The sequence below is a fragment of the Brachycentrus maculatus genome, unplaced genomic scaffold, assembly GCF_059751285.1.
Source record: "Brachycentrus maculatus isolate JH-2025_06_01 unplaced genomic scaffold, ASM5975128v1 h1tg000117l, whole genome shotgun sequence".
NCBI lineage: Eukaryota > Metazoa > Arthropoda > Insecta > Trichoptera > Brachycentridae > Brachycentrus > Brachycentrus maculatus.
Window position 1 is genome coordinate 2,447,501 of NW_028280870.1, and position 17,434 is coordinate 2,464,934.

The 17,434-nt window shown below is 36.6% G+C and overlaps 1 protein-coding gene across 6 annotated transcripts in view; it reads left to right on the forward strand.

The window, feature by feature from the left end:
• The window catches only part of stj (voltage-dependent calcium channel subunit straightjacket), a 57,605-nt gene that overhangs the window by 3,301 nt on the left and 36,870 nt on the right, over positions 1 to 17,434 (forward strand). For 4 of the 6 annotated variants that reach the window (XM_088259524.1, XM_088259528.1, XM_088259526.1 and 1 more), the window contains exons 3-14: positions 104 to 482; positions 1,375 to 1,506; positions 3,223 to 3,482; positions 4,044 to 4,310; positions 5,963 to 6,145; positions 7,310 to 7,450; positions 7,935 to 8,021; positions 12,098 to 12,178; positions 12,800 to 12,874; positions 13,530 to 13,634; positions 14,265 to 14,336; positions 15,147 to 15,349. In XM_088259524.1, the coding sequence (XP_088115650.1) occupies positions 104 to 482; positions 1,375 to 1,506; positions 3,223 to 3,482; positions 4,044 to 4,310; positions 5,963 to 6,145; positions 7,310 to 7,450; positions 7,935 to 8,021; positions 12,098 to 12,178; positions 12,800 to 12,874; positions 13,530 to 13,634; positions 14,265 to 14,336; positions 15,147 to 15,349 (1,985 nt within the window). Of the gene's footprint in view, positions 1 to 103; positions 483 to 1,374; positions 1,507 to 3,222; positions 3,483 to 4,043; positions 4,311 to 5,962; positions 6,146 to 7,309; positions 7,451 to 7,934; positions 8,022 to 9,533; positions 9,591 to 12,097; positions 12,179 to 12,799; positions 12,875 to 13,529; positions 13,635 to 14,264; positions 14,337 to 15,146; positions 15,350 to 17,434 lie in introns of all 6 variants that reach the window. The other 2 variants (XM_088259522.1, XM_088259525.1) reach the window with 1 other exon arrangement.

Sequence of the window (17,434 nt, forward strand, 5' to 3'; positions counted from 1 at the left end):
AAGTTCAAGTAGCCCCGTTCTACGGTACCAGTAGCATGATAGAAACCAACAATTATTTTAGTGTTTTGTTTATATTAGAAATAATCGTCCTTTGTTCTTCCAGAGTTTCGAATCGGCACAGATTGAAGTCCGGGATGGCAAGAAAATAGTGGAGCAAATGGCCTCCGACATCAGCAGCATGATGGAGTTGAAGATCAGCGCTGTAAAGAGAATTTCCGACGCAGCGGAGACCAACGCTCTTTCCAACCAGAATCGGGATCCGACGGCCACCGTGCCTCCCGACTTCCAGTTTTACAACAGCAAGAGGATCGAGGTGCCCGGAACTCCGACCACCCCGTCCTACGGGCCCACCGGGGACGACGAAGCTTCCACTCCGGCGCCCATCCGAGAAGTGGTCCTGACTCCCAACCCTCACTTCAGTAATATCCCGGTCAATACTAGCTTCAGCAGCGTTCACGTGCCAACCAATGTCTACGAGAGAGGTCAGTTTATTTGGTTTTTCAATTTGTTTATTTATTTATTATTCATTGAAAAAATTACATTTTTTCATAAAAAATTTATACTACTTAATACAATCTTATAATTTTAGTTGCGCTGAGCCTATTCAGAAAAGACTCTGAGCTCTTGTGCTTGGAAAGGGACTTTTTCTTCTTTTTTTCCCAAGCATCTAGATAATCATAACGATAATAATATAATTTCATTAATTGATTAGGCAGTCACTTTGTAAAATAATATTTATCTACTTTTTAACTTAAATTTTACTTGGTAAATACAACTGTTTCTTAAAATCTATTGTGACACATGTTTCAATGCGTTTTGCATAATTTTCAAACACCGTTTGTGAAGCTTAGTTTAAATTTTAGTGTTGTGTCCTTAGGATGTTAAAGGATGTATTTGATTGAACGTCATAAATTTTTTGTGTCATTATAATTCTATAAATAAATATTGTAAAATGTGCCCTCGGCACGGAAAAACTCAGTCAGGGCACATTATTGTTTGTAATTAAGAGTATGATGAAATAAATATAAACAAAATAAATAAATCATAATAAAACAACTTTATAGTTTATTTACTTTATTTACGTTTATTTACTTTTATTATATTTGACCAGTGACTGCGTTTCATTGTTACCGACAACATCAGACTGGTGTCCATCATGTTCGTTACTGACATCATCAGACCAGTTTGACGATGTCGGTAACGAAGTATATATATATATATATATATATATATTTATATTAATTAGTGGAAAACTTTGAACTATAAAGCTGATCTTATTTAAAAATTAACTCAACTCATGATTTACTGGGTTGATATGTATTCGTAAAATGTTCTTTTTTTTATAAATACTTACATGTAATTTTTTTGTTGTAGCTGATGATGTAATAGACGCAATCAGATGGTCTGAGAATTTGGACTCCATATTCACAAGCAACTACAAGGCGGACCCTTCTCTCTCCTGGCAATATTTTGGCAGTTCAACCGGCTTCATGAGGCACTACCCAGGTACACAACGGAAGCTAATTGTAATATTTAGTAGCAAATTCTCCGGAATATACCAGACTGGACAGAGATCAGAACCGTTGAGGCGCTGTTCAGAGCTGCCCGAGACAAGAACGATTACTCTCAAGTGATTTTCAATTCAATTTCAATTTCAATTTCAATTTATTTTATTTATAGATAATATACACATTACAAACTTAAATTTAAATTGTATACATTAACAAAAATAGAAAATAAGCAAGAATACTATTGCTAAAGGTGTAGAAGAATCCAACTTCGGAAAACTCCTTCCGACACATGGAACAATATCCAATGAGATATTGTTCAACATAGCGGTAGCTCTTCCTACAGGCATAACCATCGGCAGGTTGGTCCTGTGTATAGGAATGTGAAACAATCTATGTCAACGCTGTCTTAGGTAACTCTATCGGGAACATATAGACCAATGTTCCGGATAATTTCAGGATTATCGATCATACCGCAACAATCGATGATAGACGACTAAGGGAGACCTGTCTTGGTACACAAAGAAGAAGAGTTTTAAAATTTTGCATGTATTACATTTTTTTTTGTCATTGTCGAATCAGTTAAGAATTGAGTTACCAATGAAGCAAAGTTGAGTCAGGTGTGTATTCAGAGTCCTGGCTGAGAGTGAGTCAGGCGACGGATTCCAGGGTTTAATATTCCCCTCCTGTCTAGTGTGGTAAGTGTGCTGAGGTCCTGGGTGGGATTCTCTGGGTTGGGGGTGGGGTATCAGTATAAAGGTAACTCTTTGACATAGATAAAAATAGTTTATATAGAAGTCTGGATATTTTTACAGGGCCTTTGACCTTCTATAGGCTGGTTTATCTGTTCACTTTATACACGTATAACATTCACCATTTTAACCATGATCGACAACCACACTAGTTAAATTTTTTAAACTTATACATATATCATATAATTCTAATGCGAGAGTTTGTGGCGTCTTGCTATATAAAAGGGTCTCTGCTAAATAAAAGCTTACTCTAATCAACCGTAGATCATGTCGCAAACTCACACATGAAGTGTCGTGAGGATTATATGATATCGCTACTCCTTTCAACAATGTCATATATAAAAAATCGTCAATTTTCAGTTTTGCATGTTTTCGGAATGCCCAGAAAATGTACTATATCCCAGCAAAAGCGGCATATTTTGACTTAATATTTACCCGCTACAGGACAGAGAGTGTTGTTTTTGCATTTTAAAGAAAAGGTATTGTTTAATTATTTTTAAATAGGTATACTAAATAATTTTCAAATGGAGAAAAACATTCAGGTTTTACCTAAAAAGATCTGGTTGCACAGTAAAAAGTTCAATAAGTGGCTTGATATTTATTTTCAATTTATTTATTATATTTTAAAATTTTAAAAACAATCTCCTGAAAAATCAAGTTTTTTGATATATGATGTTGTTGATAGGAGTGAGCGATATATGTAAGAGCTCCTAAAATTTCAGTAGTGTGGTGGTCAATCATGTCTCATCTCGGTCCAGTCTCTTATTTTGCGCAGCCAATATGTTTGCCTTTTGCCAAGACCACGCTGTCCCTCAATTTTCCCCATCAGTTTATATCCCCTTCTTCATCTATGTTGAGATGTCTTAGTATTTGATATTGAGATCGCCTAGGGCCTTGATATCACAAAGGGCCTGCAGGTTAGAGGTTGATGAGTCATCAGCCAGTATTTGTCTCTTGTGCAGCGATGCAGTGGAAGGCGTCCCCGGTGGACTTGTACGACTGCCGGACGCGCGCCTGGTACATCGAGGCGGCCGTGAGCCCCAAGGACGTGGTGGTGCTGGTGGACAACTCGGGCTCCATGACGGGCCAGAGGAAGGACATCGCGCGCCACGTCGTCTCCAACATCCTCGACACGCTGGGCAACAACGACTTTGTCAACATCTTCACCTTCAACGACACGGTCACGGAAGTGGTGCCCTGCTTTGCCAATATGCTCGTTCAGGTCACTTCATAAATTATTACATAAAACATTACTCTTCTTCTTCCTGGCTCCATCGCAACTTATCATCTTTGTAGACTGTTGGTGTCCGCCTCATTGGTGTATGGTTAGCGTGCTTAGCCACCATGCTGGAGGTCCTAGGTTCAATTCTCAGGGAGTTGAAAATAAATTTAGTGATTTTAAACTCTAATATTTTACCTTGGACTGGTCTCTGAAGCGCAGGAGTGATCGACTTTTCTTCATATATGTAATGATCAGGATAATACTGCATCAATATGATGCAGTACCCTATGCACCATTGGATGTGGATAAGGGTAAGAGAGAGAGAGATTATTTTTCTTCCTGGCTTCATCCTATCTTATTGTCTTCGTAGGCTGTTGGGGTCAGCTCTCCTTGTCCTCAGGTTGTAGATGTAAAAATAAAACTCCTGCTGTTTTTAGTAATAAAATCTTTTTAAAAACTCTGTCAAAGCGTTAATTAATGATCAGGAAAACTCTTGGTCCTATATGATGCGTTGCCTTATGTAAAGCAGTTTGTGTTGACTCCAAATTGTTGCTTTTCCAGGCTACCTTGGCCAATGTTCGAGAGTTGAAGCTGGGTCTCGAGTCCATAGACACGGTGGGTATAGCCAACTTCTCGGCGGCTCTGACCACCGCCTTCGAGCTGCTGGAGATGTATCGGATGGACCGGGAAGGGGCGCGCTGCAACCAGGCCATCATGCTGGTGTCCGACGGGGTCCCCTACAATTACAAAGAGATATTCGAGACGTACAATTGGAGGGAGCGGCCCAAGATGCCTGTCAGAGTTTTTACTTATCTCATCGGTAGAGAGGTTAGTGTTTACTTATCTCATGTCCCCCTTGTATTGTTACTAACGTTCCTGCCTCTGTCCCTTGGCCATTAGAACATGGTGGTGGATTGTACACACTTGTAAGTACCAACACATTAACTGCCCACTGCGAGATAATTCGTTGATTGCGTTCTTTGCTAGGCCGTTTTTATTGACCGCTTTGATTGTAATGCCGATTACGAGTAATCTCGTACTGTGTTTACTTGCCATATTCGTGCAGCTTCGATAAAATTCTTAGTATATCAATGCTAATATGGATAGATAGCTTCTGGGAAGAGAACATAAAATCAATGCTGGCTTACATGAACAGAAAATTTATTAATAAATTAACAGAAAATATAATTACGTACTATAATCAGAGTTTTTAACCTTTTAACCGCGTCAACTTTGTTCCTGAGAGACGCCCGTACGCGGCGGTATTTCGCCGTTTTTAAATGATTACTTTTATCATGTATTTAGTTAAGAAATGATTTATTTTCCTAAGCAAAAACGTTCAATGGGATTCATTGTGCCTTTTTGGTACTCTATAATACACGTGTGTCACATTATTCTTGAAATATATCGTAATATAAACAAATAACATCGTAACATAAATAAATCAAAGCACGCATCGTGTGTCACTCTTACCCGCTGGCGATGCGTAGCGTCGAGAGTGAGACAGATATAGGGCATGATTATGGCGCGGACTAATTACCGACCGCAAGAAAAATCAGGGATCTGTTCTTTTATTTATCCTTGTGATGTTACAAATCATTAGTCAGATATTTCAACAGATGTCATAAGGCCAAGGATTGACGTATTATTTTATCTAAAGTTCCACACCATGAAAAAATCCCTCCAAGTTGAACTGAGGTTCGAAACTTGGAGCAAAGTAAAAACACAAACGGTTATGTCAGCGGCGTATGGGGCATGTTTTATTAAAACACATACGGTTATGCGAGCCGCGTGGATCCGGTTAATAATATAATATGATGATAATGCTTTTTAGACCGGAATTCTGAAAATTTCCGTGGCAGTCAACGTGTTAACCTATATGCCCCGCTGACAGTGATAGGGACTTTGAAAGCATTAGTAATATTAAAAAAATAATATGAAAAACTTTGTATGATTGATTTAATACCATAGTAAGATAAACATTTTAAAATCTTATTAGGGTTCCGGAAAAAGAAAGGTTTTTTTTAAAGGATCAGTCTGAATAGAAACCGAGAGTGTCTATACCGGCCCTAGAAATGTGGCGGGAGCTTTTAAAGTATACCTTGATCTTATACCATGATTATATTTGCGTTTGGTAAACCATCTGCCTCCGTAGTGCACGGTATGGTCAGCACGCTTGGCTACCGTACTGGAGGTCCCGGGTTCGATTCCCTGGGGGGGTCAAATAAATATAAGTGATTTTTTCACTCTTATATTTATTCAATATTGCCTTGGGCTGGTACCGGAAGCGGAGGGCTGATCACCTTTCCTTCATGTGTTAACGATCAAGATAACACTACGTTTATATGATGCAGTGCCCTATGCACCATTGGGGTGCGGATAAGGGTTTGAATGAAAATAATGAATGAAATGAAACCATAAAATCCATCATAGATATTTGTAAATTTTAAAAGTACAATGTTTGTTTATCTTGCGTATAGGTAGCTGATGTGCGAGAGGTAAAGTGGATGGCGTGCGCCAACCAGGGATACTACGTCCACCTCAGCACCTTGGCGGAGGTCAGGGAGCAGGTCCTCAACTACATCCCCGTGATGGCCAGGCCGCTCGTCTTGTGGGGAGAGGACCATCCCATCATATGGACGCCCGTGTATGCCGATATCACGGTTAGTATTTATTTATTTATGCTTCACAAACAATGAAAAACATATTACAAGAAATTGAAATACAGTACAATACAAAACAAAGTTTAAATGTTTTTCATCAATTAGATGAAAACACAACAAACTTACAGAAACAAGTATAAGTACAAATTAACAAGCATGTTAAAGTGCTCTCCAATTTCGTGCTCGCAGGCCAGCCATACAAAATGAGCGCGTAAACGCGCTCTCGTTTGTGCTTGTCGCAAGCCAATATTAAATCCAATTGCAATATTATTTTATTAAAATATAAAGAAACATCTATTAGAAAGATAAAGAAATACTAAAATATTACAATTTACTAATAATATCAAAGTTACAGTCATCTTTATAAAAGTTTTATATTTGTTGAAAAAATCACGTCCTGCTGGGTACTGCCATATTAATTAATACCTTCCGGCATTGAAAGGATTAAATATTTAGATAAAGAAAAGAAATTTGGTCAATAAAAATAATAACAATAAAAAGTAATAAATAAAATAAACAGTGAAATTAAGTAAGCTACATAATTAATGTGGAAATTATAATCAATCATTCTTATTATCGATCTATCTCGGATGCATTCCTGTGATAGCTAGACCTCTGGTCTTGTGGGGGGAAGACATATGTGACGGAACTCAGGTTGAGGACTTTGCTGCTATATGGGAAAAAGAAATGGAGAAGGAATAATAAGTAGAGGGTGTAGAACTGTTGCAATGGCTAGGGGGCTCAGGATGGCATGCCCTTACTCGTAATAGCTTGCGTCATGTGTATTCGAAACTGCTAATCCCTTCTTCTTCTGCATGGTGTAGGCCTTGTGGCCTGTTTTTAAGAGGGACTAGCCTCCTGTGATGTTGATTCTCAGCTGGCAATCCATCTCTTGTCTTGTCTACCCGGGAGTCGTCTACCGTGGCCGTGCAGTGCTAATCTGCGCCTTATTGTTATTATAATTACTGATGTCCTGAAGAGATAAAACCTTCAAACATATTCCATTCCTCTCGCAGACTGATCACCTCACCTTCATTTATTTAAGGATCAAATTCACACCTGCCATTCCGACGCCTATGCACCATTTGGGTCTGAAATAATTTATAAATGTAAAACTCGTGTACATGCTGTTTACAATATGTTTATGACATGCTGTCTTTTCAGGACCCTAAGATGACAGACTGGCTGTGGGAAAAGCGAGAATCGGAGGAACAAAGGGAGAGAGTGATGAGTGTAAAGAGGAACGCATCGTACTTTCTCTCTGTGTATGAAAAAGACAGAAGATATGCTCTAAAGCAAAAAGAAGTAAGTGCCCACTTGGTAGCAAATCTCAATTTGTTTATATCCAACAAATAATTTATATCCTCCAATTATACAACATGAACTATTATACCGACTGTAAAATTGTAGCAGCTGTAATTTGAAAGTGCAGTTTTGGTAGTATGAGTTCCCATCCCTGATTCATATTTAAAAAAAAAAGAATCAAACTCAATGTTGCCAACAAAACAAAATTTGGTGCCTACCTATAATTATCTAGGTAAGCACTTAAAAAGCTGATTGCTAACCTTCTAATTTTTTAAATGAAAATGTTTTATCGTTTTTATCATGTCTGGCTCTGTAGTGTAGTGGTTAGCGCATCTGGGTACTGGGCTGGAAGTCAAAGGTCAATAGCATTTGTTAATTTATAATGTTTATTTGGAAGAACAGGATCCAATGGTATTTGTTGGTTTTCTATTGTTTATTTTGAAGAACAGAATCCAATATAATTTGTTGTGTTTTTAATGTTTAGATGGAAGAACAGGATCCTGGGGACTATCAGGCATATAAGCTAATGACTTCCGTCTCCATGCCGGTATATGATAGAAGGGAAAATGCGGTAAGTTGATTTTCTTTTATATTATAACAAAATTCTTTTTGCGGGTGCTAGGATGTTATTATAGACTAGCAATATGACCATCAATGTACCTATTTTCATATTATATTTAAGTTCCAAAAAAATGTTTACAAAGTACTTATAATGTGTTAATCTTTGAACAAATAATAACAATGACAAAGATATCCATTTAAACAAATTGGAAGCTCAATATTGAATGGACAATTTGCAATGTTTTTGTATTTATTTACTGGGAATAAATTAATGTAAAAATTACAGGATTTTTTAAAAACTATTCTTGTTGGAATCAGTAAAGAAATTAAAAAGATATAAAAGATTCAAGTATGTTCATTTATTTGCAAAAACAAACAATTTGTGTCGTTATCAAGTGTGACGTCATTGGTTTTTTCGACTGCGAGGATCAAGATCTAGATTTGCAAGATCTGGATACTAAGCACGGTATCTATACCAAGTTTAGTATCTAGATCTGACACTTGTGAACAAAGATTTGAAGCAACTCAAAATATTATGAATATTTTAAATTCATTTACAATTAAGAATTTAATTTAATTTTTTAAATTACTGACATCAATATCCAGACGAATAGTGCCGGCTTTTGCCTCACTGGCGCCTCAATTTTCATTCAATTTCATATACATGATAAAAAATGGTAGCAAGGAGATTTTTTCAGGTGTCTTTTTTTGAACGACCTATGTGTGAACTAGACCTGACTTGGCTGCTCGTTCCTTGAACGATTTCGACCTCTCCGGAGGCCTGCTGGCAAAAATTGAGACCATGAAAATTATACACAAGAATGCTTTAAGAGATAAATGTTACACCTAACTTATTAATTACGATAAAAAATTATATATTATATGTACAGAAATATAATCACAACATTACCATGTTGAAAAAATGCAAACTCAGATCAGTACAAAAAAGTACCTACCCTTACAAACTTTTGGGGTATTGCAACATAATTTATTCAGGGATATTTCTTTTAGAGTACACTCTTTGCTTACTATGTATAATTTATATTTGAAATTAAATTTAATTTAAACACTGAGTAAAAATGTTATTCTTTTTAAGTATTCAGAGATATCAGTTTAACCTTTTTACTTAGTGTTTTTATAAGAATGGATTGTTCAATATTGAGATGATTTGGACCCATGATATCAATAATGGTACATTAATAAAATTTTGTTCATTATCACAATTTTTGGCATATTTTTAATGTCTTATGTCATCTTGAAGTAATAAGTTTATGATAAAAGAAATGTCTTTGAAATTACTAAATTTGGATCGCCCTTAAGCAACTAACAACTTACTGAAGTACTCTGACCACCCATATAAAATATAATATAATGTATCTTGATCAAGAGTTTTCCAGTTGTTAAACATGTAAAATGGTATAAAATGCAATTATTGATTTCCTATGTTGATTTGTGTGTTGGATGTGATAACAGCAGAAGCAGAGAGTCCACTTCCACATTCTAATACCGAATTGTTTCTCAGAATATTACAGAGAATGTACTGGTAAATGAAGCGTACTGGGTTTCCATAACACGAGAGGTATATCAATCGGCCTATACTCACTTTTAAAGCAGTTTGTTGCAGTTATGTTTTGGATGGTTGCAGTATAATGTTGGTTTATCTCCCCCATACATAGGTGCATACTTCCTACTAGTTCCTGTCTGTAATTGGAGACAATAGGAGTTTACCTTGACCCGTAGAACAGCCAGCGTCATGGCAGACATAGTCTTATCATCACTTTTGTGATCTTGTTTTTTTAAATCAAAAACCACTCTTCGTATGAACAAAATCGTATATACACTTGACAGTTAGTAAACACTAGACTGGGGCAATTAACCTCTTAAGGAGTATGTTTTTTACATTTTCAAATATTTTTTTTTTTCATTCAACAAATTGAAATTTTCAATTTAATTTATACATTTAACAAAGGCAGAAAACGAAATTCCCTATGGAAATATAAATTCCTTCTATCATGGGAAAAAATTAGTTCAAATATCGATCATGTTTTGTGCAGCCATCTGCAGTCGGTTTGTGAACGTTTTTTATTTGTTCTGAGTCTCAGGACCTATAATGGGTTTAAATTTACCCAGTTTAAATCAAAAATTTATTTAATTTAATTAAAAAAAGATATTGGGCATCCTTAATGCCATAGTGAGTTAAAATTTAATTTGATGACAATGTCCATCGAAATCTACCATTTTATTTAAAAAGTTGTTTAAGATGACACATAGATGGCAGTGCAATGTCCATTTTATGGATAAATTCATGTATTTGCTTATAAAACCATTGATTGTTCCCTGTACGACCATACTCTACTGAGGTAAAAATCCACTTGTTTAGAAGTTAACTTGTTGTGTTGGACTGAGTTAATTCTATTGTTAGAGCAGAAGTATTTCAGGCCCATGTCAAATAATTTATGTCTGTGATATCATATAATAATTTATGGTTCAATGATCGAACGGTGTTTAAAAAAAAAATGCAATTAAAAATTCTCATCGCTCATGCATTTGTTTGAGAGGCGCTTTCAGTAAAATGTTATCTTTTTGCATACTGACTAATGTTATTGGTAGATTTCACTTTTGGCCAGAAACACGGTGTTTTTTGCTTTTATATTCAGGATATTGTCTTTTTCAAACCGAATTCAATATTATATGCAATTAAAACTTAAATATGTGACTCAGCATTGTGCAAAATGGTTGCAGAAAACGCTTGAACTCCATGAAACGCCTATATATTTAAATATTATTTATTTTTGTACGTAAAAGATTTAACAATCCGTCACAAAGTCTGTGTTGCAAAAGCTTAGAAGATTTCATCGCTGTTTGAGCAACCTTTTGTCATGATCATACCAAGAGTGGTTTTTGTGAGTCTAATAAATTGATTTTAAATAAACTTTGAAATATTTGATTGTAGTTCATAGCTTAAGAATATAATATTAAATTATATTTATTTCATAGTATCTAGTGGAAATAATTGACAGACTTACTCGCTAGCAGAGATCGCTAGGGTCTCTACATTCAGAGATTCAGATAACTCGTGGAAATTGGCTTTGAGTAAACTTATTTTTGATCAGATATTTGAAATGAAGTGTTTGAACGTAGGATTTATACATAAATACAATTAGTAGTTAATGCTTCGTTCCGTTCTTGTTGGAAATTTTTATTGTGTAAATAGAATTCATTGCTAGAAGGCAAGTTTTTTTACTCAACTTACATGTACAGTTACTAATAGTGATTTTTTCATGTAAATATATATTTTTTCTTTTGAATAATATTATTTTTTGATACTTCAAACTACCGTATGAAGTTTTGACATTTTTAAAATCTAAAATATACACGTGTAATATATTTTAAAAATACATATGATAAAAGTCCATTAGTTGGCACTTGTATCATACATGAAATCACGGGTTCGATTCCCGATTTGGAATAATATAAAAATTGAAAATGTATATTGACCATAATTGTGACCTTGATTTTTTTTATTTTATTCAATCCCTATCCGTATCATGATGGTGCATAGGGCGCCGCATCGGATTGATGCCGTGTTAATTTAATCGCCAACTACATGACAGCAAGGTGATCAGTCCTGTGCTTCAAATTATTGGATATGAGAGTGGAATAAATTTGATGGGTACAGTGAACTACATTACTGCTGTATGGATGGAAAAAGAAATGAAGGAGGAATATTAGGAAGAAAAACAGACCCCCTAAAGGAAAAATTGGCACCTTAAATCCAAGACTGATCACCTTTCATGTAATTGATGACCATAATAATATTGCATCAGTTTGATGGGATGCTCTATACGCCATTGAGTCCGGAAATTACAGAAGAATGAATTTTCCTGATAAGTTTTCTGCTATATCAAGTTTTAAAATAATACACGTCACGTGTTTTTATGTATTTTGAAATTCATGATATTTCAACATAAATTATTAAATTTTTACTTTAATATAATTTTCTCAATGGTATTTTGAAGTCTGCTTCAAAGGTGTTCTTTGCCTAGTTATATAAAATAATGCACATGTGTCTTTTTCCATGACCAGACACGAGTAGCGAACTTGCTCGGAGTAGCAGGCACAGATGTTCCCATTGAAGATATTCAGGCATTGATGATGCCCCATCAGGTAAAAAAAATAATATTATATTTAATTATTATATCAGAAAACACTCTCCTTATAATTCATTGTTAACTTTGTGTAATACCACTTTTATAAACACTGATTCGTGACTACCGGTTTTGGTAAATCATTCCATCGTCAGGTCATTAAAATAAAATTATTATTTATTTTTATACAAATGTCAAATCATAATTTTTTGACATCTCATCAAAGATGAAGAAGAATATGGAAGTCTGGGCATTTACGGGGCTGACGACCGTCATAGGTTGGTTTAAGTGATCACTTTACACGTGTAACATTCACCAATTCTACCCATTATTGACAACCACACTACTCAAATTCTTGGAAGTTCTATTGTATATATATATGAACCAATTTTGAAACATTATTCTTGAATCACTAGAACTTCACAAGAGACATCTATTGGTTAGATGAAAAGAAACTTTTTTATTGAGCAGAAACTCTTTTATTAGTATGTGAGGCCAAAAAAATAATATGAAAATAACTCCTGTAATTGGAGATAATCCAGATTTTGTGAACAAGTATTTGGACACACTCAAAATGTTGAAATTAACATTGTCGACACACTCCAAATGTTGTTTTAATGTTCTTCTCTTTATTTTTCAGTTAGGAGTAAATGGTTATGCATTCATAGTAACTAACAATGGGTTCATCTTAACTCATCCGGACCTCCGGCCAGTAGTAAGTTCTATTTGTATTATCTTTGATTTATTTTTGTCAAAAATGTATCATTGCAGTAAAAAGAATTCCTCGAGAGAAGGTCCTGACATTTAGGGACCACCATACCACAAAGTTAACATATTGTTTGCGATGCTAACAATGCTTTTAACACATTGTTTGCGGGAAATGCTTAAAAGTGTCTTTTACAAACTGTTGGTAGAGAGCGGGAGATGCCATAAAACATTGTATAGATCGGAATTGGGTTTGCGGTTGCTTGTGATAAACACATTTCGGATAGGTGTTTTATTACTCCTACGGACCGATGGCGACAGGATTTGATAATTGTGTACATATAGTTAAGACCTTAACAAAGAGATTGGTACATAATATTTAAATAAAAAGATCAAATAATTCCTTCTTTTCTGACTTTGAAATGAGGCCGGCGCAGAAAGTAAAAATACCCTTATCGTCCTTAGGCATCAATCAACCGAACGGGTAGAAATACTTTTCCCGTCCTAAGTGTGTTAATATATAACCTTAATTAGTAAGCTAATTATGGTCAGGTTGATGAAAAAACGGGTTTGTGACTTTGGATAGTTCTGCATTCAGTGTCAAATTGTTGTTTCAAACTATTTCTTCAAAAATAATGAATTGCTTCAATATTACTTTGTTTTAGTTCAAAGGAATATTGAAGCCGAGTTACAACAGTGTCGACATGTTGGAAGTTGAGCTAATGGACGATGATCGAGGTCCGAGGGATTTCAATCCAGAGCTGGTCCAGGTATTTCTTTGAGTACTTACATTATCAACTCTTTACCCAGTCTGCAACACTTTTGACAATACCCATCGAGCATTTGGCACACAGTTTGTGCCAGTCCAGTATTCATGATTCAAACCGCAATTTCTCCTGACCGAGTATTGACATGTTTTAAAACGCAGCTAATTTGTCATACTATTGACATCTGTGGAAATAATCCCAAAGATAATTCTTTTTTATTATTTGTTATTATCAGACACTGGATTATTTACCCCACAGATATTACACAGTTATGTTAATATTATAGGTGTCTGAACTTGAGAAGTAGCATCTATAGTTTTTATTTTTAATGAAAAAATATGAAAGTCTGAGCATCCCAGGGCTTATTATCTGGAATCTGGCTTAAGTGATTACTTCATACACTTGTTTGACGTTTACCGTTGGCAAATAATGGCAGCACCGCTAGCCAAAATTGCACACCTATCGAATCTAACTAGCATACAATCCAACAATCAACATTGAACATATATATCTTTCAAAAATGAATGCAGTATGGATGTTCAATAATGGGCAGAATGGGGAACATTACACAAGTGTTTGACTGACTTTTTTTTTTTAAATATTAAAGATTAATTTGTATTTTTGTTTTTGCAGTTTCGTAGTGAAATAATTAGCCAATCAAACGGCAGCAAATGGATGCAGGTTAAATATCATTTTGATAATATGGTAAGTTTTAAGTTCAAAATATTATAATTGATTAATGTAGTTACATATCTTATCACACATATATTTAAATAAAAAAAATAATAATTTGTCTTTACTGCATTTTCCCATACTGCGTTGCTTTAGGTATATAGCATGATAGAAGAGGCATGTATACATTACGATTGGGTATCTGCCTTGATTGGGCATAGCATGTATACGTACCAGTCATTGAGAATGATATATATTATGTACATTATGATGTCTAATACTACTGCTTAACCATATCCGCTCCTCATGTGGGGCATATGGAATCCACAAACTGCCTCCAGGCTGTTCTCCGGCCCCCCAGCTCCCTCGCAACCTTCCAAGTCAAATCCGTGTCCCAAAGTTCAGATAAGAACTGCCGTCAGATTGTCTTGTAAAAGAGGCAAGCTCGATTCCGGCTTTCGGTAGGCTTGCAAAGTTCATGGCTTATCCAACCGAATCGCCTTTTCTTGGCTGCAGTTGTGACTATGGGTTACTGCGTCCTATGCTGTATTTCTTCATTCCTTACAAAGTCAAACCATCGCACACCTTAAATTCTTCGCAGGCATCTATTCTTATTGCTGAGCATACTGCTGCTCTGGGCCCTTGTAAGGTGACATGTCTTATAGCCGTATAAGAGAATAGAGCAATGCAGATATTATATAGGCAGAATTTGGTCTTCACTGAATACAAATTTGATCTAAAGGGAGCCTTCATACTGTTGAATGTGGTGCTTGCGAGCACATATTGAAATCACTACACCTTATTAAAGGTCCTGTTGTATATTTGTGTGTTATGTATCTGCAGAAACGAGTATCTCGTATACGGCGCCAGTATTACTGGACGAGTATCCCGCGGTCTCCCTTCAGTCTGGTGGTGGCCCTCCCGGAGCCGTACGGGCTCCAGCGCCTTACGCTGCGTCCCGAGGATGATATCCACCGCAACCGGCTCAAGGGCAACAACGCCACTCACTACTTCCGGGGGAAGCGCTGGCGCATACACCCAGAATGGTAAACCACACTATCTCTATCCGCATATCGTCGCTCTTTTAACTTGTCATTTTTGACAAATTTTGGTTACAAACATATTAATCACTTAATGCTTTTAAACTAGCGGTCTTTCCAGACGTTCTCTAAACCTCTAAACGAGTATGGCGTGTGGCAAGTGGATTTTTACCTCAATAGGGTATGGGCATATAAGGAAGATGCTTTTATAAGCAAATACATAAATTTATCTATAAAATGGACATAGTACTGCCATCTATATGTCATCTTAAATAACTTTTCAAACCAAATGGTAGATTTCTTTATTACTGGCAGAAAACAGCATGCCAACATATGGTTTGACCACATTTCGCTCACTCTTTTCAAGAACGTCATAAATCAAAAAACTTGATTTTTCAGGAGAACGTTTTTAAAGTTTAAAAATATAACACAATGTATTAAAAATAAATATCAAGCCACTTATTGAACTTTTTACTGTGCAACAGATCATTTTAGGTAAAACCTGAAAGTTTTTTTTTCCATTTGAAAAATATTTAGTATATTTAAAAAAATTATCAAACAATACCTTTTCTTCAAAATGCAATAACAACACTTTCTGCCCTGTAGCGGGTAAATATTAAGTTAAAATTATGCTTCTTTCGCTGGGATATAGTACATTTTCTGGGCATTCCGAAAACATGCACAACAGAAAATTGTCGATTTTTGATTTATGACGTTCTTGAAAGGAGTGAGCTATTTCAGCTATCAAATGAAATTTTTAGCAAACCAAGAAAGAAAACTGACTATGGCATTATGGATCCCTCATATCACAGAAAAAAATTGTCGTTTCTCTCTGGTATTCGAACCCGGATTTTCTGCTGCTCTTATCCTCTTAACCACTTAATGATTTTTAATGAGCAGTGTTCGTGGACGGCGCACGCGTCGTATCGTGCCAACCCAAGCAATGCTCGTGTGTTTCCACTTGTTTGCGTTGCATAAAATAAATAACCGAACTTAACTCGCTTTCCACTTAACGCTTTTATTGGAATTTTTTGGAAATTCTTCAATAAAAGACCAAATTTAATCATTGATTATATTTTTATTATTTTAGTTTACATAACGATAAGTTTTTTTAAAACAATTTGTTACGGACGGATCGCACACCCCGTACGGCGGCCCTGAAAAAGAATTCCAGGCGCCTGGCGGCGAGCGAAACGGTCGCCCGTCGGAATGCGACCCGAAGAAGGGCCTCTATGGATTCTACCGATTTCTCATGTATTTACAGAATGTATTAGATGTAAGAAAGAATAAGACAATGTTAATATTAAATGCGCCTAGATGTTAAGTTGTATAAATAGATTACTGATAAAATAAACTTGTAAATTGTAATGTAATAACGAACTGTTGGAACGGCACCGGTACGGTATGAAAGTGTAGCCCGTCCGGTGCCCATTAGAGAGAGACAGAGATATGGCTGTCTCTCTCCCCCGGCCGCTGATTGGCTGTACTTTCCCACTGTCGGGCGGTACGCGATCACGGCCGGGTATATAGAGGGCGCATTTTTTGGTAATAAACCAGTTCTGGTGTGACTGTTGAAACCTGTGTTTCATTTCTCCGCTCCCGCTCCTTGGACGACTCGCCGCGCCGCCAGCCTGGACCGCTTCGCCTCATTATACCGATTCACGGACCAGTTTCGGAAAGCCCTTATCAGGGCTATTGAGGTTGACTTGTCGGTCCAGTGCCGCTCTTCCCGGCTCATACATCCATTCACCTCCGTCCGTATCCAGCTTACTCGGTAACTCGGTACGGCGGGGCCGTCTGGAACGTCACCCCTTACAACGGTGGCATAGTTGGGAGATTCCGAAGAAGGCCAGGCGTGTACATTTTTGAGAGTCATCGCACGTAACCCACGCCGGTTACATTTTGGTCCTTCGAGCCGGATCCTTCAACGCAGTCTCCAGCTACGATGCCTGCATCCCTGAGGTCGGGACGCAACGTCGCCATGGAGCCCGAAGAGCAGCGCCGTGAGGAGGATCGGGACTCTGTCAGTTCAGTCCGGACTGATACGAGTAGCGACTTGCGCCGCCAGATGGCGGAGCTAGCCGCCAGCAA